Raw genomic sequence first — 26500 nt, 5'->3', positions numbered from 1 at the left:
CTCCAAATAATCATTTTTAGCAACAAGTTTAGTGTCGAGAAATTCTATACTATTGGTGCCCACCACACTAGTAAAATGCATATTGTAGTTATTATCGTTCATGTAGGCGACGAACTGGTGGAACTGGGCCGTACTGCCCGACCAAATAACCAGCACGTCGTCGACATATCTAACGTAAAGGGCCAGATATTCAATGAAAGGATTGTTAGTGGAGAAGACCTTATCTTCCTCTAGGACCCCCAAAAAAATATTTGCGAAAGTAGGTGCCACGGGGGTCCCCATCGCAGTCCCAGATCGCTGGTTAAACCAGCGATTATTAAACTGGAAAGCATTATGGGATAATACAAACTGTAACATCTCACAAATGTAATTAATATAAACAGGGCTATGATTTTCCGTTTGGTCTAGTCGACGTCGGACAGCCTCCACACCCGCACCCTGAGGAATGCGAGTGTAGAGACTCTCCACGTCGATGCTAGCCAAAATGAAATGCTCCTGCCACCCAAAATTTTCCAAAATTTGCAGTAAGTGTTGGGTATCTTTTAAGTAAGCTGGTATAGTAGGTAGTAATGGGCGTAAGACCCAATCTAGATATTGGGACAGAGGCTCAGTAACTGAGCCTCTGCCCGCAACAATAGGCCGACCTGGCGGTACTTGTGCATTTTTGTGAATTTTAGGTGTCCAGTACCAGTATGGTTTCTTAGGGTGAGTAATAAAAAGTTTGTTGGCAAATCTCTCCGAAAAAATATTATTTTCCACTCCCCTCCTAAGTAATGATCTAGCACTCTCCTGGTAATGTGTGGTGGGGTCTTTAGGTAATGCTGTATAAGTATTTAAATCACTCAACTGACGATTTGCCTCTTGTAGGTAATAATCTTTGGTCAAGAGCACAACATTGCCTCCCTTATCCGCAGGCTTCACTACAATTTCTGTATTTTCAGATAGCCATTTTAGAGCACTCCTTTCTCCCCCCGTAAGATTCGGGGTAGATTTAGGGTAAATAAGTGCTTTAACGTCTTGAATGACGTTTTCCATAAAATTCTGGATATTGGAGCCTGCGGGCAAGGGCGGGTTAAATGTGGATGGAACACCTCCTGTAAAAGGTCTGTAAGTTGTAACTTTATCTGGATCATAAATAGTTTCATCATCTGCAATTTCCATTAGTAACGATACAACATCTCTATCTTGTTCTGACCAGGATGGGTTAACCATAAAGCCCAGCGGGCTAATAGAAGTTGGAAGTTCCCCTTCTAACTGATTAGACTCTTTACCAGGGGTATGACCACTAAGGAAAAACCTATGTAGGTTAATTTTCCTAATAGATTTATACAAATCTATAGTAAAATCCGTAAAATTGAATTCGTGATTAATACAATAGTTTAGCCCCTTCTTTAACAAAGATAGACAATCCTCAGAGAGAACATGCTGTGTCAAATTAATAATATTGGACTGACCTGTAGGATCTGGAGAGGCAAGATCACCTATTGTTGCCAGGTGACTTGCTTTCTCTTCATCCCACCTCTTTTTGAAAATCTTTTTGCACCTGCCCCGCCGTATCCTCCTCTTGCGGGTAGGTGCAGTTGTTGGTCCCCCAAAGCCACAAGGTTAGAGGGGTCTTTAGGTAGGGTGGTGTCGCCAGTCCCACTAGAGTCGGACCCTGAATCTGTAGTCCAGTAATCCTGAGGTGGTCTCCGCAGTCGTCTTTTTCTTCTCATCTTATTAAGATTCCAATCAAAGACATGGCCTCCATCATAGTCAATTATTGCATAAAAAACATAAAATACATGATAAAGACTGTGCTAAAGAAAATCAAACAAAAAATTTTACGTTTTCCTTCTCATACAGCCCTATGGAAAATAAAATCAGGTCAGCGATACATAAAAATTGGCATATTCTCCAGCAGGATGATATCTTAAGCAAAACACAGCTGAACAAACCATTAATTTCTTTTCGCAGAACTAAGAATATTAGAGATTATATTGTACGAGGTAGATTACAAGATGATATGTCCAAAAATTGGATAGAAAAATCAAAACCACAAGGATGTTTTAAATGTGGACAGTGTAAATTATGTTCGCACATGATACAAACGAAAAGTATACATTTAGGATCACAGAATATTGATATCCATGATTTCGTGACATGTAAATCTACCTATATTGTTTACGCATTAGTTTGCACATGTGGTTTTTACTATATTGGGAAGACCATAAGACCCTTGTATAAAAGAATTAGGGAACATTTTCGCTCACTCACTACTGGAAAAGGCTGCCCAAAAGTAATAGAACATATGAAATATAAACACAATAATAAAATTGAAGATTTAAAATTCCTTGGATTAAAAATAGTTGCACCTTTAAAATACGGTGGAGATAGACACAAATTATTGTTACAAAAAGAATCAGAAATGATTATACTTACAGACGCCTTAGGACCACTAGGACTAAACCTACGGGAGGATTTAAATGTATTTCCATAGTGCAGGTGGATTTTGTTAGCATAGGATCTATGTTCACACCTAACGTTTTTAATACTATACCTCCGATAGTGTTATACAGTCTAAGGCGCTGTTATAGCTAATTAGTAAATACTAATGCTAGTCTCTCTATACCACACACCATTTTTGTGCTTTTAACCCTGTAATGTCTAGTTTTCTATTTTTGTATTACTTGGTGCATGTATTTAAGGGGGTAGGGTTTAGTGATGTCAGAGGTCACGTGTAAGCGCTCTGTGTAGCGCGAAACCGGTCGACTTACCTGTCGTTGTTGTTGCGTGGACCAGCGATCCCGAATAAAACTTCTTGCTGTTTCCGTGAGTGCCGTCTGCGATCTCTTCTTTCAAGTTTCCTACGCTTATGCTTATGGCGGACTGAGCACCGGATTTGTGGCATCTGGACGTGAAGGTGCAGTGATCCAGTAACTCCGGCAGAATCGTGAGTGCGGCAGTGCCGACTTTCCTTCTTCTCCATGTGTTCGATAGTGTTATGCTGAATACCCTAGTCTGAGCACGTCGCAGGTGTATCCCACTCACAGATTATGGAGTCTATGGAACAAGCAGCCTCAGAGGCGAGTGTTGCACTGGATAGCACACTGCACATTAGTCCCGGGACTTTATTAGCTGGTAGAGAAGACGCAACTGAATTCTTTGCACAATGCAATTTAAGGGATGAACTGCAGGTACTAGGTACCAAATCCTTGGAATATAAAGTCACGACCCTTTCTGAAAAAGAAGTGAAATTGTTTTGGACAGTCAATTCGTTACAGTCCTATTGTGAGAGTGGCCGAGTTCCACGTGGATTACGAGTTTTTAAAGAGCTGTCTCAATTTCAAGACGATAATGAATTTACGGATGAATGGGCATTATTACATCAAGAACACAGTTTAAAACTTACTAAATTAATGTTGAAACGGACAGAAAAAGAATATGCCCAAATTACCGCACAATTGCTTAAAGCTAAATTAGAGCTGAAAACCCGTGTGAACAAAGAGCAATATGAAGCATTCGAAAAGAAGGTGGAAAAAAAGATATTACCGATCCAGGCTGATATTAAGGAACGTAAAAAGAATAAATACCTGAGAGACAAACAAGACTATGATGGAGGCCATGTCTTTGATTGGAATCTTAATAAGATGAGAAGAAAAAGACGACTGCGGAGACCACCTCAGGACTATTGGACCACAGATTCAGGGTCCGACTCTAGTGGGACTGGTGATACCACCCTACCTAAAGACCCCTCTAACCTTGTGGCTTTGGGGGACCAACAACTGCACCTACCCGCAAGAGGAGGATACGGCGGGGCAGGTGCAAAAAGATTTTCAAAAAGAGGTGGGATGAAGAGAAAGCAAGTCACCTGGCAACAATAGGTGATCTTGCCTCTCCAGATCCTACAGGTCAGTCCAATATTATTAATTTGACACAGCATGTTCTCTCTGAGGATTGTCTATCTTTGTTAAAGAAGGGGCTAAACTATTGTATTAATCACGAATTCAATTTTACGGATTTTACTATAGATTTGTATAAATCTATTAGGAAAATTAACCTACATAGGTTTTTCCTTAGTGGTCATACCCCTGGTAAAGAGTCTAATCAGTTAGAAGGGGAACTTCCAACTTCTATTAGCCCGCTGGGCTTTATGGTTAACCCATCCTGGTCAGAACAAGATAGAGATGTTGTATCGTTACTAATGGAAATTGCAGATGATGAAACTATTTATGATCCAGATAAAGTTACAACTTACAGACCTTTTACAGGAGGTGTTCCATCCACATTTAACCCGCCCTTGCCCGCAGGCTCCAATATCCAGAATTTTATGGAAAACGTCATTCAAGACGTTAAAGCACTTATTTACCCTAAATCTACCCCGAATCTTACGGGGGGAGAAAGGAGTGCTCTAAAATGGCTATCTGAAAATACAGAAATTGTAGTGAAGCCTGCGGATAAGGGAGGCAATGTTGTGCTCTTGACCAAAGATTATTACCTACAAGAGGCAAATCGTCAGTTGAGTGATTTAAATACTTATACAGCATTACCTAAAGACCCCACCACACATTACCAGGAGAGTGCTAGATCATTACTTAGGAGGGGAGTGGAAAATAATATTTTTTCGGAGAGATTTGCCAACAAACTTTTTATTACTCACCCTAAGAAACCATACTGGTACTGGACACCTAAAATTCACAAAAATGCACAAGTACCGCCAGGTCGGCCTATTGTTGCGGGCAGAGGCTCAGTTACTGAGCCTCTGTCCCAATATCTAGATTGGGTCTTACGCCCATTACTACCTACTATACCAGCTTACTTAAAAGATACCCAACACTTACTGCAAATTTTGGAAAATTTTGGGTGGCAGGAGCATTTCATTTTGGCTAGCATCGACGTGGAGAGTCTCTACACTCGCATTCCTCAGGGTGCGGGTGTGGAGGCTGTCCGACGTCGACTAGACCAAACGGAAAATCATAGCCCTGTTTATATTAATTACATTTGTGAGATGTTACAGTTTGTATTATCCCATAATGCTTTCCAGTTTAATAATCGCTGGTTTAACCAGCGATCTGGGACTGCGATGGGGACCCCCGTGGCACCTACTTTCGCAAATATTTTTTTGGGGGTCCTAGAGGAAGATAAGGTCTTCTCCACTAACAATCCTTTCATTGAATATCTGGCCCTTTACGTTAGATATGTCGACGACGTGCTGGTTATTTGGTCGGGCAGTACGGCCCAGTTCCACCAGTTCGTCGCCTACATGAACGATAATAACTACAATATGCATTTTACTAGTGTGGTGGGCACCAATAGTATAGAATTTCTCGACACTAAACTTGTTGCTAAAAATGATTATTTGGAGATTGAGGGATTTAGAAAAATTACAGCTACTAATTCCTTACTTAGATATGACAGCTTTCATTCTCATCATGTCAAAAAATCCCTTCCTTTCGGACAATTTGTCCGATTGAAACGGATAAATACTACCACTGAAACATTTGAAATACAGGCGAAACAATTATGGGACAGACTAAAAGAGAGGGGCTACCCTATATCTATCCTGAGTGAGGCACTTTTTAAGGTCAGGAAAATACCTCGTAGTCAATTATTGCATAAAAAACATAAAATACATGATAAAGACTGTGCTAAAGAAAATCAAACAAAAAATTTTACGTTTTCCTTCTCATACAGCCCTATGGAAAATAAAATCAGGTCAGCGATACATAAAAATTGGCATATTCTCCAGCAGGATGATATCTTAAGCAAAACACAGCTGAACAAACCATTAATTTCTTTTCGCAGAACTAAGAATATTAGAGATTATATTGTACGAGGTAGATTACAAGATGATATGTCCAAAAATTGGATAGAAAAATCAAAACCACAAGGATGTTTTAAATGTGGACAGTGTAAATTATGTTCGCACATGATACAAACGAAAAGTATACATTTAGGATCACAGAATATTGATATCCATGATTTCGTGACATGTAAATCTACCTATATTGTTTACGCATTAGTTTGCACATGTGGTTTTTACTATATTGGGAAGACCATAAGACCCTTGTATAAAAGAATTAGGGAACATTTTCGCTCACTCATTACTGGAAAAGGCTGCCCAAAAGTAATAGAACATATGAAATATAAACACAATAACAAAATTGAAGATTTAAAATTCCTTGGATTAAAAATAGTTGCACCTTTAAAATACGGTGGAGATAGACACAAATTATTGTTACAAAAAGAATCAGAAATGATTATACTTACAGACGCCTTAGGACCACTAGGATTAAACCTACGGGAGGATTTAAATGTATTTCCATAGTGCAGGTGGATTTTGTTAGCATAGGATCTATGTTCACACCTAGCGTTTTTAATACTATGCATTACCTCCGATAGTGTTATACAGTCTAAGGCGCTGTTATAGCTAATTAGTAAATACTAATGCTAGTCTCTCTATACCACACACCATTTTTGTGCTTTTAACCCTGTAATGTCTAGTTTTCTATTTTTGTATTACTTGGTGCATGTATTTAAGGGGGTAGGGTTTAGTGATGTCAGAGGTCACGTGTAAGCGCTCTGTGTAGCGCGAAACCGGTCGACTTACCTGTCGTTGTTGTTGCGTGGACCAGCGATCCCGAATAAAACTTCTTGCTGTTTCCGTGAGTGCCGTCTGCGATCTCTTCTTTCAAGTATCCTTGACAAGAACCTTATCCTCAAATTCTCAGGTTCCAAAAAGAGGGGGAGACCCAAGGGAGGGGGGGGGGGGGTACTGTTACACCGAGCGCTCCGGGTACCCGCTCCTCCCCGGAGCGCTCACAGCGTTCTCCTATTCGCAGCGCCCCGGTCAGACCTGCCGACCGGGTGCGCTGCGATAATGTTCCCAGCCGGGATGCGATTCGCGATGCGGGACGTGCCCGCTCGCGATGCGCATCCCGACTCGCTTACCAGACTCGTTCCCCGTCTGTGCTGTCCCGCTCCCTAGGGCGCGCGCGCGCCGGGTCTTTGCGATTTAAAGGGCCGGTGCGCCACTGATTGGCGCATGGGTTTTAATCAGTACCTTCACCTGTGCACTTCCCTACTTATACCTCACTTCCCCTGCACTCCCTACTTATACCTCACTTCCCCTGCACTCCCTATGTATACCTCATTTCCCCTTCCCTTCCTTGCCGGATCTTGTTGCCATTGTGCCAGTGAAAGCGTTTCCTTGTGTGTTCCTAGCCTGTGTTCCAGACCTCCTGCCGTTGCCCCTGACTACGATCCTTGCTGCCTGCCCTGACCTTCTGCTATGTCTGACCTTGCTCTTGTCTACTCCCTTGTACCGCGCTTATCTCAGCAGTCAGAGAGGTTGAGCCGTTGCCGGTGGATACGACCTGGTTGCTACCGCCGCTGCAAGACCATCCCGCGGCGGGCTCTGGTGAATACCAGTAGCAACTTAGAACCGGTCCACCTACACGGTCCACGCCAATCCCTCTCTGGCACAGAGGATCCACATCCAGCCTGCCGAATCGTGACAATAGTCTATGACTAGAGCATAGTCTATGACCAGAGGACAGTCTATGACCACAGGACAGTTTATGACCAGAGGATAGTCTATGACCACAGGACAGTCTATGACCAGAGGATAGTCTGAACACAATGCTTCATGGCGTCCACCTTCAGGACCATCGTAAGTAAGGGTGGGGGTCGGGGTTCTTCACCTTTTCACCAAAACAGTCTGTGTTTTCTAAAACTATGTCTGGTGCGCTCAGAGTATAAAAATAAAAAACTAGACCCATCAGAAAACATCAGTTTCGTTCTCTCAGTTCATTTTCGTTAATCACAATTATTTGGTTCCGTTGTTTTTAGTTTTTTTTTACCTCATTTTTTATTCTGAACATTTTGGAGAGGGGATAAGTTGTCCCACACGTTAGTACTCCCTTAATGACATAGGAAGTAAATATATGTTCTGATGCAGAGGTACTTAACACACCAGGACCTACATTTACGTCATGTGCACGCAGCGAGCTTCGGACCGGTGCTGGCTTCATGCACGGAAGGTCCCGGATGCTATCAGCAGTCCTGGACCTGCTTGTAATGGCAGACGTTAGTGATCGCGCTGTCTGCCATAAACCCCTCAGATGCTGTGATCAATACAGATCACGGCATCTACAGCAACGCGGATCGGATCACCTGCAGTGATTTTTTCCCATTTTATCCCAAAAAGCATAAAAAAACTGAATAAACATATTTGGTATATCTGCATGCGTAAATGTCCGATCTATCAAAATATAATGTTAATGATCCCATGCGGTGAACAGCGTCAACATAAAAAAAAGTCACAGCACATTCCAAAAAATTTTATAAAAAGTTCAGATCACAGCACAAAAAATGAACCCTCATACCACCCCGTATATGGAAAAACAAGAAAGTTATGGGGGTCAAAATAGAGGGATTTTACACATACTAATTTTGTTTACAAAAGTTTGAGATTTTTTTTAAAGCCGCACAATAATAGAAAAGCGAATAACATGGCGATTATATGCGTTGCATCTTACTATCTATCTGTGATTCCATGCTCTCTTCATAGGACAATGGATTGCCTGAGCCGGGGTCTGCCAACGAGAGAATGGACCCTTCATCTAGATATTCCACAGATGGGGTATGCCAACGAGAGAATGGACCCTTCATCTAGATATTCCACAGATGGGGTATGCCAACGAGAAAATGGACCCTTCATCTAGATATTCCACAGATGGGGCATGTCAACGAGAGGATGGGCCCTTCATCCAGATATTACACAGATGGGGTATGCCAACAAGAGAATGGCCCCTTCATCTAGATATTCCACAGATGGGGTATGCCAACGAGAGAATGGACCCTTCATCTAGATATTCCACAGATGGGGTATGCCAACGAGAGAATGACCCCTTCATCTAGATATTCCACAGATGGGGTGTGTCAATGAGAGAATGGCCCCTTCATCTAGATATTCCACAGATGGGGTATGCCAACGAGAGAATGGACCCTTCATCTAGATATTCCACAGATGGGGTATGCCAACGAGAGAATGGACCCTTCATCTAGATATTCCACAGATGGGTATGCCAACAAGAGAATGGCCGCTTCATCTAGATATTCCACAGATGGGGTATGCCAACGAGAGAATGGACCCTTCATCTAGATATTCCACAGATGGGGTATGTCAACGAGAGAATGGCCCCTTCATCCAGATATTCCACAGATGGGGTGTGTCAATGAGAGAATGGCCCCTTCATCTAGATATTCCACAGATGGGGTATGCCAACGAGAGAATGGGCCCTTCATCCAGATATTCCACAGATGGGGTATGCCAACGAGAGAATGGCCCCTTCATCTAGATATTCCACAGATGGGGTATGCCAACGAGAGGATGGGCCCTTCATCCAGATATTCCACAGATGGGGTATGCCAACGAGAGAATGGCCCCTTCATCCAGATATTCCTCAGATGGGGTATGCCAACGAGAGAATGGGCCCTTCATCCAGATATTACACAGATGGGGTATGCCAACAAGAGAATGGCCCCTTCATCTAGATATTACACAGATGGGGTATGCCAACGAGAGAATGGACCCTTCATCTAGATATTCCACAGATGGGGTATGCCAACGAGAGAATGGCCCCTTCATCTAGATATTCCACAGATGGGGTGTGTCAATGAGAGAATGGCCCCTTCATCTAGATATTCCACAGATGGGGTATGCCAACGAGAGAATGGACCCTTCATCTAGATATTCCACAGATGGGGTATGCCAACGAGAGAATGGACCCTTCATCTAGATATTCCACAGATGGGTATGCCAACGAGAGAATGGCCGCTTCATCTAGATATTCCACAGATGGGGTATGCCAACGAGAGAATGGACCCTTCATCTAGATATTCCACAGATGGGGTATGTCAACGAGAGAATGGCCCCTTCATCCAGATATTCCACAGATGGGGTATGCCAACGAGAGAATGGCCCCTTCATCCAGATATTCCTCAGATGGGGTATGCCAACGAGAGAATGGGCCCTTCATCCAGATATTCCACAGACAGGGTATGCCAATGAGAGAATGGACCCTTCATCCAGATATTCCACAGATGGGGTATGCCAATGAGAGAATGGACCCTTCATCTAGATATTCCACAGATGGGTATGCCAACGAGAGAATGGCCCCTTCATCTAGATATTCCACAGATGGGGTATGCCAATGAGAGAATGGACCCTTCATCCAGATATTCCTCAGATGGGGTATGCCAACGAGAGAATAGCCTCTTCATCCAGATGTTCCACAGATGGGGTATGCCAACTAGAGAATGGCCCCTTCATCTAGATATTCCACAGATGGGGTATGCCAACGAGAGAATGGCCCCTTCATCTAGATATTCAACAGATGGGGTATGCCAATGAGAGAATGGCATCCTCATCCAGATATTCCTCAGATGGGGTATGCCAATGAGAGAATGGTCCCTTTTTTCAGATATTCCACAGAGGGGGTATGCCAACGAGAGAATGGACCCTTCATCCAGATATTCCTCAGATGGGGTATGCCAATGAGAGAATGGCCCCTTCATCAAGATATTCCACAGATGGGGTATGCCAACGAGAGAATGGCCCCTTCATCCAGGTATTCCACAGATGGGGTATGCCAACGAGAGAATGGCCCCTTCATCAAGATATTCCACAGATGGGGTATGCCAAGGAGAGAATGGTCCCTTCACCCAGATATTCCACAGATGGGATATACCAACGAGAGAATGGTCCCTTCATCTAGATATTCCACAGAAGGGGTATGCCAACGAGAGAATTTCCTCTTCATCCATATATGTCACAGATGGGGTATGCCAATGAGAGAATGACCCCTTCTACCAGATATTCCACAGACAGGGTATGCCAACGAGAGAATGGACCCTTCATCCAGATATTCCACAGACAGGGTATGCCAATGAGAGAATGGACCCTTCATCCAGATATTCCTCAGATGGGGTATGCCAATGAGAGAATGGTTCCTTTTTCCAGATATTCCACAGATAGGTATGCCAATGAGAGAATGACCCCTTCTACCAGATATTCCACAGACAGGGTATACCAACGAGAGAATGGACGCTTCATCCAGATATTCCACAGATGGGGCATGCCAACGAGAGAATGGGCCCTTCATCCAGATATTCCACAGATGGGGTATGCCAACGAGAAAATGGGCCCTTCATCCAGATATTTCTCAGATGGGGTAATGCCAGAGCTGGATCTTATGGCATCGACAGTCAACGCCAAGGTTGTAAGAATCTGCTCCCTGTACAGGAAGGACAAGGACAACCCATAGACTATAGATGCTGTTAATACTTAGGAGGTTCAGACTGGCGGACATCCTTTCTCCGTTTTCTTGATACCAAGGGCACTGGTGAAAATCCGGGCTGGTGATAAACTGAGCGGCAGTGTTGTGTAATGTGCCCGGGTCCATTACCAACAGCTGAGACAGGACATCGCTGTGGCCGGCAATGAGCTCAGCACAGTGTGACGTATCGGGCCCCAGAATGTGGAAGACGACTGGGAGACCAATATCGGTGCACCAGGGGAAAGGCAGAGGGTAACTTAAAGGTGTACTCTGCCCCTAGACATCTTATCCCCTATCCAAAGGATAAGGGATAAGATGTCTGATCACAGGGGTCCTGCCGATGGGCACCCCTGTGATCTCCCTGCTACAGCCGACATTCAGTTAGAGCGTCACTCCATGCCCCCTCAATGCAAGTCTATGGGAGGTGTGTGATGGCTGTCACGCCCCCTCCCATAGACTTGCATTGAGGGGGCATGGCCGCGACGTCACAAACAGGGCGTGACCATGACGTTACAAGCCTCTGCCCCTTATCGACAGTCATCCGTCAAGTTCTCTCCCTGCACCGGAAGTCTGGGGTGCCGCAACCGAGATCGCGCGGGTCCCCAGCGACGGGACCACCATGATCAGACATCCTATCCCCTTTCCTTTGGATAGGGTATGTCTAGGGGCGGAGTACCCCTTTAAGGTTTATTTTTCTTTTTGCAGCCTTGACAGAATGGAACAAAATAAATAAATAAATATAAATATATCACCGGATAACCTCTGTAAGTTCTTTCATTATGATCAAGCTGTAGATTTACTGGATCCAACTTTGTGTCGCCACCTCCTAGGCTTCATGTCTGAGACTATGACAATCCTCACATGGACACAGAGACTGGCGGTGGTGACATCACCTGGGGCTCGGCCGCAGATTTTAAGCGGCTTCAGATGGATCTGTGCCCTGGAGGCAGTAAACATGATGTGACCTAAACATCATGGGGACAGCCAGTTCTTGTTGAAGTTAATATGTAGGAATTTAAAAAATTGGGCAGGCATAGGGATTTGGCATAGGACATAATTGCCTGGATACGAGCATGTCCAAAATAGCAGATTCTGTGGTATTAGAAACCAAAAGTGCACCAAGAAAGGACAACTGCTAACCGGGGACAGAGTCATGGGGTCAGAGACTCATTGATGTACGCGCTAAATGAAGGTTACCCCGTCTGGTCCAATCCCACCGAAGAGATACGGTTGTAAAAAGAAGTCCAATATGTTCAACCAAGGGTGGGAGAAGATGAGGGTGAAGGGAGGAGTATGGGGACCTATAAACCAGAAGGTAATAAACCAATAAGACATTAATCATTCTACAATAAAAAGGAAACATTTCCCTCCTGATCCTGAGCTGCGATCAGACTGGATCAACCTTCAAAACAAGTATTGTACAGTAAATGTTATTATGTTCTAAGACATTGTCTAAGTCTTCTATGAAGTCTTCACCTGTTTACTTGTGACCAGTTCCGGAGGTGACTGCTCTACAGATTCACAGTCCTTATGGTCAGGAAGGCTTGGTGGCCATTGGAGAGTGAACCCTAAGTATGGCCATTATATCTTCACTGTGAACATGGGGCGGTATTCACCAGTCTCCTCCATGTAATGCCATACCTGACTATTCACACCATCTAAGAGTAAAGGCCGGTAACGTGGTATTTCCCAGTAAGGACATTTTTGGACCATTTTATAAATTTAATAAGCACAAAAATTCCAGTAGGGCATAAACATTGCTGTCACTTTCACATTACTAATGTTGTCTTGGAATATGGGGTTTGAAGGAGGACAAGTTCAGTCCTAGAAGACCTCAGAGGGTCGTACATGACTTCCAATTGAATTTTTAAGAAATTTGCTCATGTTGACTAATTAAACTATTTTCTTCCATTTATTCTTGTGTTAGAATATACAATTCACCGCAGCTTGCTGTGTATAGGGCCCTGGAGCTGCAGATCGGTCAGAGGGTCTACATTGACCCCTGTCTATCACCAAAAGTCCTTGCAGTGGGCACGTGAGCATCAGAACTAGACCAAGGTTAAATGGTAGAAGGAGTCTGGTCTTACATATCACGTTTTCATCATGTGGATGGCCAGGTGGGCCTGCGTCACTTACCTGGAGAACAGAAAGGCCCAGGATGTTAAGCAAACAATCCACCTACATAATTCAACCTCATTAAATTCTAAAAATATACACACAAAATGATGAAAATAATGTCCAATTGTATTAGATACAAGATAAACATATAATCCAAGGAACAGCAAAAGGATATCGATATCTGCTCTGATGTAAAATAGCTCTCAGAAACGGGCATGACCATTTAGTGTTACCACACTGCAGTGGTTACCAGTGTTTATACCATCATACATATCATTTTGTCTTCTGGTGTTCCCCCACCGTTTATTTTTATAGTGTCTGTGTGGTACATGTTTTTATGGGGTGGGATTCCTTTTGCTGTTCCTTTGATTATATGTTTATCTTGTATCTAATAAAATTGGACATTATTTTCATCATTTTGTGTGTATATTTTTAGAATTTAATGGGGTTGAATTATGTAGGTTGATTGTGTTGTAGGTTCTTCTACCCCTTATTTTGGGATTATATCTTTTTGCCTTTGTGGTCTTATTTATGTAGGTTTGTGTTAAGTAAACAAGCCAGTAGACAGTGTCAGTCTGTCATTTGTTGGCATCTTGTAAAATTTCACCAGACAATTCCTTTGATTAAAAACATTCATTTTCATTAAAGGGGTTGTCTCCTCTGGCCGAATACCTCTCTCTCTCTGCAGCTGTCTGCCAACACTTCCGGGATCGCTGGTGAACGTGGCCATTGAGTTCGGATGACTTTTTATGTTGTGTCGCTGTCTCGATCACTTCTGAGCCCGCTGCTATTTAGACACAATATATACAAGCATAGCATACTAGTATATAGAAGTAAATTTAGTTATTAGAAAATAGTTAAATTTTCTTTTTTTTCTTTTTTACAATAATAATATATTTTATTAAAAGCACCAAAATGTAAAATAATATACAAAATGTTGGTTCTGGGTGATATCAATGTGTACAATAAATGCGTAGCACCAGTCATAATGGAGAGTGTACGGCAAAAGGCGACAGCGCACCTCACCCAAAATCCACAGGCAGAAAGTCGCATGCAATGTTTTTAGTATTGCGACCCCTCTGTGATTTGGCATTTTTTCTCTTTTAATCGTCGGATCAGTAGATTTGTCTTTTTTTTTTTTGTCTCCCAGAATACAAATTATTATATATTTAACACTAATATATTCGTATCAAAACACGGCACCTACGTAAAATAGAACTCGCCCCACAAAACATAAAATCTCATACTGCTATATCAACCATAAAAAAACTAAAAAAGTTATGACTAGTGGAATGAATAAAAAATAGAAAAATCAGTCCTCGAGGGGATGATCATAAACAACCCCCTGAAAAATCACTTAAAGGGGTACTCTACAGGCCAGCGTTCGGAACTAAATGTTCACAACCACGCCCCCTCAATGCAAGTCTAAGGGAGGGGGCGTGATGTCATCACGCCCCCTCCCTTAGACTTGCTTTGAGGGGGCATGGCTGTGATGTCACGAGGGGCTTGGTTGTGAACATATAGTTCTGAACGCTGGCCAGTGGAGTGCCCCTTTAAAAATACAATAAAACTCTACCACAGAATACTTTTCTTCTCGTAGATCTCAGGGCATCATAAAGGGTCAATGTCAGCTCCACCCAAATTGGAGAATTCAGTGTAGAAACTTCTATGTAAGACTGTGGCGACCATCTCCTGGTGAATCCTCTTATGTTTAGCCAGAACAGATCTCTGAGTAAAATATTTCCCGCATTGTAAACACGGAAACGGCCTCTCCCCCGTGTGACTTCTCTGGTGCTTAACAAGATCTGATTTCTGGGTAAAAGATTTCTCACATTCGGGACATGAAAACGGCTTCTCGCCTCTGTGAATCCAATGATGGTTAAGTAGGCCATATTTCTTAGTGAATTTCTTTCCACATTCAGAACATGAATACGGCTTCTCTCCCGTGTGGAGTTTCTGATGTTGTACTAGATTTGATTTCTTGGTAAAAGATTTACCACATTCAGAACATGAAAAGAGTTTCTCCCCCGTGTGGATTTTCTTATGCTCCACCAGATGGGATCTCTTGGTAAAGCTGCGTCCGCAGTCCAAACATGAAATAATTTTCTTCCCTGAGTGAGTCTTCGTACGTTCAGTAGGAACCGACAGCTGGATAGGAGCAGACCTCTGCTTATGACATTTCCTACATTCTGAACATGGAATCTGTGTCTCTATTGTCTGAGTTTTCTGATCTGATTCAGGTGTAAACCATGTCCCACATCCTGAACATATAAACTGAGGATCTCGTGGGAAATTATTCTCGTCTCCCTCAGGGACTAGAGAGGGAAAATGGCTTTGTCCCAAGTCTTTGCCGTGACCACCTGGAGAAAAATTTTAAAAAAATCTTAATTTCCTCAAATTCCTTACAAAAAGTTTCAGGAATATTTTTTTTAATGCATCAGTCAAAGAGCAGAGGGAACTTATCAAACTCATGTTAGGACTGTCTTAGCGAAAAAAATAAGATTCATGCATTTAAATAGCACAATTTTCGCACAATTTTCTTAAATCATGCAGCCCTACTTATAAGCCATAGATAGAGACTACTGTAGGGAGGAGGAGCATCACATTCCTCCGGGTACTTCCTTTCTATTACTCACCTGGACTAATATCAGTAGGAATGTCCTCTTCCTTACACGCCCGATCCCTCCTCACATCCATTTCATCTTCTTCTTCTTCTTCTTCTTCTTCTTCCTCAACAACTTCAATTTTAAGGTCTAAGAGATTTTCATCCTGATCCAAAATATGAACCAAATAATAAATTATAATAATTCAGATTCATGGAAACAAGAAAATAATGACACAAATCGTCCATGACAACCCCGACCATCTACCTGATCATCCTGTAGGACATTGTCCTCTCCATCTACCTGATCATCCTGTAGGACATTGTCCTCTCCATCTACCTGATCATCCTGTAGGACATTGTCCTCTCCATCTACCTGATCATCCTGTAGGACATTGTCCTCTCCATCTACCTGATCATCCTGTAGGACATTGTCCTCTCCATCTACCTGATCATTCTGTAGGACATTATCCTCTCCATCTACCTGATCATCCTGTAGGACATTGTCCTCTCCATCTCCCTTATCATCCTGTAGGACATTGTCCTCTCCATCTACCTGATCATCCTGTAGAACATTGTCCTCTCCATCTACCTGATCATCCTGTAGGACATTGTCCTCTCCATCTCCCTTATCATCCTGTCGGACATTGTCCTCTCTACCTGATCATCCTGTAGGACATTGTCCTTTCTACCTGATCATCCTGTAGGACATTGTCCTCTCCATCTACCTGATCATCCTGTAGGACATTGTCCTCTCTATCTACCTGATCATCCTGTAGGACATTGTCCTCTCCATCTACCTGATCATCCTGTAGGACATTGTCCTTTCCATCTACCCTATCATCCTGTAGGACATTGTTCTCTCCATCTACCTGATCATCCTGTAGGACATTGTCCTCTCCATCTACCTGATCATCCTGTAGGACATTGTCCTCTCTACCTGATCATCCTGTAGGACATTGTCCTCTCTACCTGATCATACTGTAGGACATTGTTCTCTCCATCTACCTGATCATCCTGTAGGACATTGTCCTCTCCATCTACCTGATCATCCTGTAGGACATTGTCCTCTCCATCTACCTGATCATCCTGTAGGACATTGTCCTCTCCATCTACCTGATCATCCTGTAGGACATTGTCCTCTCCATCTACCTGATCATCCTGTAGGACATTGTCCTCTCCATCTACCTGATCATCCTGTAGGACATTGTCCTCTCCATCTACCTGATCATCCTGTAGGACATTGTCCTCTCCATCTACCTGATCATCCTGCAGGACATTGTCCTCTCTACCTGATCATCATGTAGGACATTGTCCTCTCTACCTGATCATCCTGTAGGACATTGTCCTCTCTACTTGATCATCCTGTAGGACATTGTCCTCTCTACTTGATCATCCTGTAGGACATTGTCCTCTCCATCTACCTGATCATCCTGTAGGACATTGTCCTCTCCATCTACCTGATCATCCTGTAGGACATTGTCCTCTCCATCTGCCTGATCATCCTGTAGGACATTGTCCTCTCCATCTACCTGATCATCCTGTAGGACATTGTCCTCTCCATCTACCTGATCATCCTGTAGGACATTGTCCTCTCCATCTACCTGATCATCCTGTAGGACATTGTCCTCTCCATCTACCTGATCATCCTCTAGGACATTGTCATCTCCCCCCGGACAGTCCTGGGAATCCAGAGGAGCAGGACATCTCTCTGGTGGGTTCCTCTTCCTGGATCCATCTGTAGGAGACACAAAGTGACTGAATACATTGTGTAGATGATCAGAAGATGGGGGATCTAGGGGCCCCCAATACTGCTCTCTCCTTTACCATCAATGAGAGTCTCCTCTTACCCAGTGGAGGTGTTTGGGGCCAGTGGTCTATGCTAAATATATCTTACCCGGTGGTGATGTTCGGGGCCGTTGGTCTATAATAAATATATCTTACCGAGTGGTGATGTTCGGGGCTGGTGGTCTATAATAAATATATCTTACCCAGTGGTGATGTTCGGGGCCGGTGGTCTATAATAAATATATCTTACCCAGTGGTGATGTTCGGGGCCGGTGGTCTAAAATAAATATATCTTACCCAGTGGTGATGTGAGGGGCCGGTGATCTATAATAAATATATCTTACCCAGTGGTGATGTTCGGGGCCGGTGGTCTATAATAAATGTATCTTACCCAGTGGTGATGTTCGGGGCCGATAGTCTATAATAAATATATCTTACCCGGTGGTGATGTTCGGGGCCGGTGGTCTATAATAAATATATCTTACCCAGTGGTGATGTTGGAGGCCGGTGGTCTATAATAAATATATCTTACCCGGTGGTGATGTTCGGGGCCGGTGGTCTATAATAAATATATCTTACCCAGTGGTGATGTTCAGGGCCGGTGGTCTATAATAAATATATCTTACCCAGTGGTGATGTTGGGGGCCGGTGGTCTATAATAAATATATCTTACCCAGTGGTGATGTTCGGGGCCGGTGGTCTATAATAAATATATCTTACCCAGTGGTGATGTTGGGGGCCGGTGGTCTATAATAAATATATCTTACCCAGTGGTGATGTTGGGGGCCGGTGGTCTATAATAAATATATCTTACCCAGTGGTGATGTACGGGGCCGGTGGTCTATAATAAATATATCTTACCCAGTGGTGATGTTCGGGGCCGGTGGTCTATAATAAATATATCTTACCCAGTGGTGATGTTCGGGGCCGGTGGTCTATAATAAATATATCTTACCCGGTGGTGATGTTGGGGGCCGGTGGTCTATAATAAATATATCTTACCCGGTGGTGATGTTGGGGGCCGGTGGTCTATAATAAATATATCTTACCCGGTGGTGATGTTCGGGGCCGGTGGTCTATAATAAATATATCTTACCCGGTGGTGATGTTGGGGGCCGGTGGTCTATAATAAATATATCTTACCCAGTGGTGATGTTCGGGGCCGGTGGTCTATAATAAATATATCTTACCCAGTGGTGATGTTCGGGGCCGGTGGTCTATAATAAATATATCTTACCCGGTGGTGATGTTGGGGGCCGGTGGTCTATAATAAATATATCTTACCCAGTGGTGATGTTCGGGGCCGGTGGTCTATAATAAATATATCTTACCCAGTGGTGATGTTCGGGGCCGGTGGTCTATAATAAATATATCTTACCCAGTGGTGATGTTCGGGGCCGGTGGTCTATAATAAATATATCTTACCCGGTGGTGATGTTCGGGGCCGGTGGTCTATAATAAATATATCTTACCCAGTGGTGATGTGCGGGGCCGGTGGTCTATAATAAATATATCTTACCCGGTGGTGATGTTGGGGGCCGGTGGTCTATAATAAATATATCTTACCCGGTGGTGATGTTCGGGGCCGGTGGTCTATAATAAATATATCTTACCCAGTGGTGATGTTCGGGGCCGGTGGTCTATAATAAATATATCTTACCCGGTGGTGATGTTCGGGGCCGGTGGTCCTCCATCATGACTATGTCCTGGTACAGATCCTTGTGTCCTTCTATATACTCCCACTCCTCCATGGAGAAATAGACAGTGACATCCTGACACCTTATAGGAACCTGACACACACAATGATCCAGTCATCATCCAGACCCATCATCCCTTGTGTTCCTGTATAATGTCCCAGCATTCCCAGCAGCGCTCACCTCTCCAGTCAGCAGCTCCATCATCTTGTGGGTGAGTTCTAGGATCTTCTGCTCATTGTTCCTCTCAGGTATCAGTGAGGGAGGTGGAGGCTCCGTGATGGGGCCCCGGGCCCTGCTCCATCCTCCTGACCTGCTGGGGGCCACACACTCTCCAGATGTCTTCTTCACTACTGTGTAATCCTGAGTATGGAGAGACCCCGATAAATATCCCTATATACAGACCCCTCACCTCTCCGGTCATGTCCTGTATTATCCCTAGAGATAAGAGGTCATGTGACCATTTCCCACAATCCCTCACCTCTCCGGTCATGTCCTGTATTATCCCTAGAGATAAGAAGTCATGTGACCATTTCCCACAATCCCTCACCTCTCCGGTCATGTCCTGTATTATCCCTAGAGATAAGAGGTCATGTGACCATTTCCCACAATCCCTCACCTCTCCGATCATGTCCTGTATTATCCCTAGAGATAAGAGGTCATGTGACCATTTCCCACAATCCCTCACCTCTCCGGTCATGTCCTGTATTATCCCTAGAGATAAGAGGTCATGTGACCATTTCCCACAATCCCTCACCTCTCCGGTCATGTCCTGTATTATCCCTAGAGATAAGAGGTCATGTGACCATTTCCCACAATCCCTCACCTCTCCGGTCATGTCCTGTATTATCCCTAGAGATAAGAGGTCATGTGACCATTTCCCACAATCCCTCACCTCTCCGGTCATGTCCTGTATTATCCCTAGAGATAAGAGGTCATGTGACCATTTCCCACAATCCCTCACCTCTCCGGTCATGTCCTGTATTATCCCTAGAGATAAGAGGTCATGTGACCATTTCCCACAATCCCTCACCTCTCCGGTCATGTCCTGTATTATCCCTAGAGATAAGAGGTCATGTGACCATTTCCCACAATCCCTCACCTCTCCGGTCATGTCCTGTATTATCCCTAGAGATAAGAAGTCATGTGACCATTTCCCACAATCCCTCACCTCTCCGGTCATGTCCTGTATTATCCCTAGAGATAAGAGGTCATGTGACCATTTCCCACAATCCCTCACCTCTCCGGTCATGTCCTGTATTATCCCTAGAGATAAGAGGTCATGTGACCATTTCCCACAATCCCTCACCTCTCCGGTCATGTCCTGTATTATCCCTAGAGATAAGAAGTCATGTGACCATTTCCCACAATCCCTCACCTCTCCGGTCATGTCCTGTATTATCCCTAGAGATAAGAGGTCATGTGACCATTTCCCACAATCCCTCACCTCTCCGGTCATGTCCTGTATTATTCCTAGAGATAAGAGGTCATGTGACCATTTCCCACAATCCCTCACCTCTCCGGTCATGTCCTGTATTATCCCTAGAGATAAGAGGTCATGTGACCATTTCCCACAATCCCTCACCTCTCCGGTCATGTCCTGTATTATCCCTAGAGATAAGAAGTCATGTGACCATTTCCCACAATCCCTCACCTCTCCGGTCATGTCCTGTATTATCCCTAGAGATAAGAGGTCATGTGACCATTTCCCACAATCCCTCACCTCTCCGGTCATGTGACCATTTCCCACAATCCCTCACCTCTCCGGTCATGTCCTGTATTATCCCTAGAGATAAGAGGTCATGTGACCATTTCCCACAATCCCTCACCTCTCCGGTCATGTCCTGTATTATCCCTAGAGATAAGAGGTCATGTGACCATTTCCCACAATCCCTCACCTCTCCGGTCATGTCCTGTATTATCCCTAGAGATAAGAAGTCATGTGACCATTTCCCACAATCCCTCACCTCTCCGGTCATGTCCTGTATTATCCCTAGAGATAAGAGGTCATGTGACCATTTCCCACAATCCCTCACCTCTCCGGTCATGTGACCATTTCCCACAATCCCTCACCTCTCCGGTCATGTCCTGTATTATCCCTAGAGATAAGAGGTCATGTGACCATTTCCCACAATCCCTCACCTCTCCGGTCATGTCCTGTATTATCCCTAGAGATAAGAAGTCATGTGACCATTTCCCACAATCCCTCACCTCTCCGGTCATGTCCTGTATTATCCCTAGAGATAAGAGGTCATGTGACCATTTCCCACAATCCCTCACCTCTCCGATCATGTCCTGTATTATCCCTAGAGATAAGAGGTCATGTGACCATTTCCCACAATCCCTCACCTCTCCGGTCATGTCCTGTATTATCCCTAGAGATAAGAGGTCATGTGACCATTTCCCACAATCCCTCACCTCTCCGGTCATGTCCTGTATTATCCCTAGAGATAAGAGGTCATGTGACCATTTCCCACAATCCCTCACCTCTCCGGTCATGTCCTGTATTATCCCTAGAGATAAGAGGTCATGTGACCATTTCCCACAATCCCTCACCTCTCCGGTCATGTCCTGTATTATCCCTAGAGATAAGAGGTCATGTGACCATTTCCCACAATCCCTCACCTCTCCGGTCATGTCCTGTATTATCCCTAGAGATAAGAGGTCATGTGACCATTTCCCACAATCCCTCACCTCTCCGGTCATGTCCTGTATTATCCCTAGAGATAAGAGGTCATGTGACCATTTCCCACAATCCCTCACCTCTCCGGTCATGTGACCATTTCCCACAATCCCTCACCTCTCCGGTCATGTCCTGTATTATCCCTAGAGATAAGAGGTCATGTGACCATTTCCCACAATCCCTCACCTCTCCGGTCATGTCCTGTATTATCCCTAGAGATAAGAGGTCATGTGACCATTTCCCACAATCCCTCACCTCTCTGGTCATGTCCTGTATTATCCCTAGAGATAAGAGGTCATGTGACCATTTCCCACAATCCCTCACCTCTCCGGTCATGTCCTGTATTATCTTAGAGATAAGAGGTCATGTGACCATTTCCCACAATCCCTCACCTCTCCGGTCATGTCCTGTATTATCCCTAGAGATAAGAGGTCATGTGACCATTTCCCACAATCCCTCACCTCTCCGGTCATGTCCTGTATTATCCCTAGAGATAAGAGGTCATGTGACCATTTCCCACAATCCCTCACCTCTCCGGTCATGTCCTGTATTATCCCTAGAGATAAGAGGTCATGTGACCATTTCCCACAATCCCTCACCTCTCCGGTCATGTCCTGTATTATCCCTAGAGATAAGAGGTCATGTGACCATTTCCCACAATCCCTCACCTCTCTGGTCATGTCCTGTATTATCTTAGAGATAAGAGGTCATGTGACCATTTCCCACAATCCCTCACCTCTCCGGTCATGTCCTGTATTATCTTAGAGATAAGAGGTCATGTGACCATTTCCCACAATCCCTCACCTCTCCGGTCATGTCCTGTATTATCCCTAGAGATAAGAGGTCATGTGACCATTTCCCACAATCCCTCACCTCTCCGGTCATGTCCTGTATTATCCCTAGAGATAAGAGGTCATGTGACCATTTCCCACAATCCCTCACCTCTCCGGTCATGTCCTGTATTATCCCTAGAGATAAGAGGTCATGTGACCATTTCCCACAATCCCTCACCTCTCCGGTCATGTCCTGTATTATCCCTAGAGATAAGAGGTCATGTGACCATTTCCCACAATCCCTCACCTCTCCGGTCATGTCCTGTATTATCCCTAGAGATAAGAGGTCATGTGACCATTTCCCACAATCCCTCACCTCTCCGGTCATGTGACCATTTCCCACAATCCCTCACCTCTCCGGTCATGTCCTGTATTATCCCTAGAGATAAGAGGTCATGTGACCATTTCCCACAATCCCTCACCTCTCCGGTCATGTCCTGTATTATCCCTAGAGATAAGAGGTCATGTGACCATTTCCCACAATCCCTCACCTCTCTGGTCATGTCCTGTATTATCCCTAGAGATAAGAGGTCATGTGACCATTTCCCACAATCCCTCACCTCTCCGGTCATGTCCTGTATTATCTTAGAGATAAGAGGTCATGTGACCATTTCCCACAATCCCTCACCTCTCCGGTCATGTCCTGTATTATCCCTAGAGATAAGAGGTCATGTGACCATTTCCCACAATCCCTCACCTCTCCGGTCATGTCCTGTATTATCCCTAGAGATAAGAGGTCATGTGACCATTTCCCACAATCCCTCACCTCTCCGGTCATGTCCTGTATTATCCCTAGAGATAAGAGGTCATGTGACCATTTCCCACAATCCCTCACCTCTCCGGTCATGTCCTGTATTATCCCTAGAGATAAGAGGTCATGTGACCATTTCCCACAATCCCTCACCTCTCCGGTCATGTCCTGTATTATCCCTAGAGATAAGAGGTCATGTGACCATTTCCCACAATCCCTCACCTCTCCGGTCATGTGACCATTTCCCACAATCCCTCACCTCTCCGGTCATGTCCTGTATTATCCCTAGAGATAAGAGGTCATGTGACCATTTCCCACAATCCCTCACCTCTCCGGTCATGTCCTGTATTATCCCTAGAGATAAGAGGTCATGTGACCATTTCCCACAATCCCTCACCTCTCTGGTCATGTCCTGTATTATCTTAGAGATAAGAGGTCATGTGACCATTTCCCACAATCCCTCACCTCTCCGGTCATGTCCTGTATTATCTTAGAGATAAGAGGTCATGTGACCATTTCCCACAATCCCTCACCTCTCCGGTCATGTCCTGTATTATCTTAGAGATAAGAGGTCATGTGACCATTTCCCACAATCCCTCACCTCTCCGGTCATGTCCTGTATTATCCCTAGAGATAAGAAGTCATGTGACCATTTCCCACAATCCCTCACCTCTCCGGTCATGTCCTGTATTATCCCTAGAGATAAGAGGTCATGTGACCATTTCCCACAATCCCTCACCTCTCCGGTCATGTCCTGTATTATCCCTAGAGATAAGAGGTCATGTGACCATTTCCCACAATCCCTCACCTCTCCGGTCATGTCCTGTATTATCCCTAGAGATAAGAGGTCATGTGACCATTTCCCACAATCCCTCACCTCTCCGGTCATGTCCTGTATTATCTTAGAGATAAGAGGTCATGTGACCATTTCCCACAATCCCTCACCTCTCCGGTCATGTCCTGTATTATCCCTAGAGATAAGAGGTCATGTGACCATTTCCCACAATCCCTCACCTCTCCGGTCATGTCCTGTATTATCCCTAGAGATAAGAGGTCATGTGACCATTTCCCACAATCCCTCACCTCTCCGGTCATGTCCTGTATTATCCCTAGAGATAAGAGGTCATGTGACCATTTCCCACAATCCCTCACCTCTCCGGTCAGCAGGTAGATGATCTCCAGGGTGAGGTGTAGTATCGTCTTCTCTTTCCGCTCTTGCTCCATTCTTGGTATAATAAGATTTTACAATGTATGAACCTGTATTGGAGAGATAAGAATCTTGATCTTCAGGCCGGGTTCACACTGCAGTATTTCTGGGTAGAATTTCTGCCGGAGATCGAGCTGGCGGCGCTAGGACCGAGCAGACTGCATTGCATTTCTGGGTGGATCTTTTGGGAGATCTGCTCAGAAACGCATTGTCATCTATGGGGACGGCAATGTAGTCCACGCGGTCCTAGTTCTCGATCTGCGGCAAAAATTCCACAGTGTGAACCCAGCCTTAGAGTTTGGAAACTTTCGGCAGAGTGAATCAGGTGACTGCTTGATAATGACCGGGTGAGCACGAGGAAACGTCGCTGCTTTTTTTTTAAACACTTGTTTTTTTTTTTATAATGGAATAATATTATATAATATATATATATATATATATACACACACAGACAATACACATATATACACACATATATAGACCAAGGCGCAGCCGCCAGCTGACTGTACTGCGGGGAGATGTTTTTGTTATATTATATATATATATAGACCAAGGTGCAGCCGCCAGCTGACTGTACTGCGGGGAGATGTTTTTGTTATATTATATATATATATATATATATATAGACCAAGGTGCAGCCGCCAGCTGACTGTACTGCGGGGAGATGTTTTTGTTATATTATATATATATATATATAGACCAAGGTGCAGCCGCCAGCTGACTGTACTGCGGGGAGATGTTTTTGTTATATTATATATATATATATATATATATAGACCAAGGTGCAGCCGCCAGCTGACTGTACTGCGGGGAGATGTTTTTGTTATATTATATATATAGACCAAGGTGCAGCCGCCAGCTAAATGTACTGCGGGGAGATGTTTTTGTTATATTATATATATATACATATAGACCAAGGCGGAGCCGCCAGCTGACTGTACTGCGGGGAGATGTTTTTGTTATATTATATATATATATATAGACCAAGGTGCAGCCGCCAGCTGACTGTACTGCGGGGAGATGTTTTTGTTATATTATATATATATATATAGACCAAGGCGGAGCCGCCAGCTGACTGTACTGCGGGGAGATGTTTTTGTTATATTATATATACATATAGACCAAGGTGCAGCCGCCAGCTGACTGTACTGCGGGGAGATGTTTTTGTTATATTATATATATATATATAGACCAAGGCGGAGCCGCCAGCTGACTGTACTGCGGGGAGATGTTTTTGTTATATTATATATATATATATATAGACCAAGGCGGAGCCGCCAGCTGACTGTACTGCGGGGAGATGTTTTTGTTATATTATATATACATATAGACCAAGGTGCAGCCGCCAGCTGACTGTACTGCGGGGAGATGTTTTTGTTATATTATATATATATATATATATATATATATATATATATAGACTAAGGTGCAGCCGCCAGCTGACTGTACTGCGGGGAGATGTTTTTGTTATATTATATATATAGACCAAGGTGCAGCCGCCAG

The 26500-nt window shown here is 44.1% G+C and overlaps 1 protein-coding gene across 2 annotated transcripts in view; it reads right to left on the bottom strand.

Annotated features, from left to right (window-relative positions):
• Positions 1-25381, bottom strand: part of LOC130317325 (zinc finger protein 260-like) — a 55361-nt gene extending 29980 nt beyond the window's left edge. The window contains exons 1-7 of one of the 2 annotated variants that reach the window (XM_056552834.1): positions 24943-25381; positions 19707-19886; positions 19490-19619; positions 17682-17779; positions 16076-16208; positions 15205-15799; positions 2535-2539 (exon numbers count right to left, since the gene is read on the bottom strand). In XM_056552834.1, coding sequence (XP_056408809.1) covers positions 2535-2539; positions 15205-15799; positions 16076-16208; positions 17682-17779; positions 19490-19619; positions 19707-19886; positions 24943-25014 — 1213 coding nt within the window. In that variant the 5' untranslated portion in view covers positions 25015-25381. The remainder of the gene's footprint in view (positions 1-2534; positions 2540-15204; positions 15800-16075; positions 16209-17681; positions 17780-19489; positions 19620-19706; positions 19887-24942) is intronic. The other variant, XM_056552833.1, reaches the window with a different exon arrangement.
• Between the last annotated feature and the right edge of the window lie 1119 nt (positions 25382-26500).

This window comes from Hyla sarda, unplaced genomic scaffold, assembly GCF_029499605.1.
Source record: "Hyla sarda isolate aHylSar1 unplaced genomic scaffold, aHylSar1.hap1 scaffold_199, whole genome shotgun sequence".
NCBI classification, from domain to species: Eukaryota; Metazoa; Chordata; class Amphibia; order Anura; family Hylidae; genus Hyla; species Hyla sarda.
The sequence above is the reverse complement of the archived record's forward strand: the minus strand, read 5'-3'. Positions and strand labels throughout refer to the sequence as shown.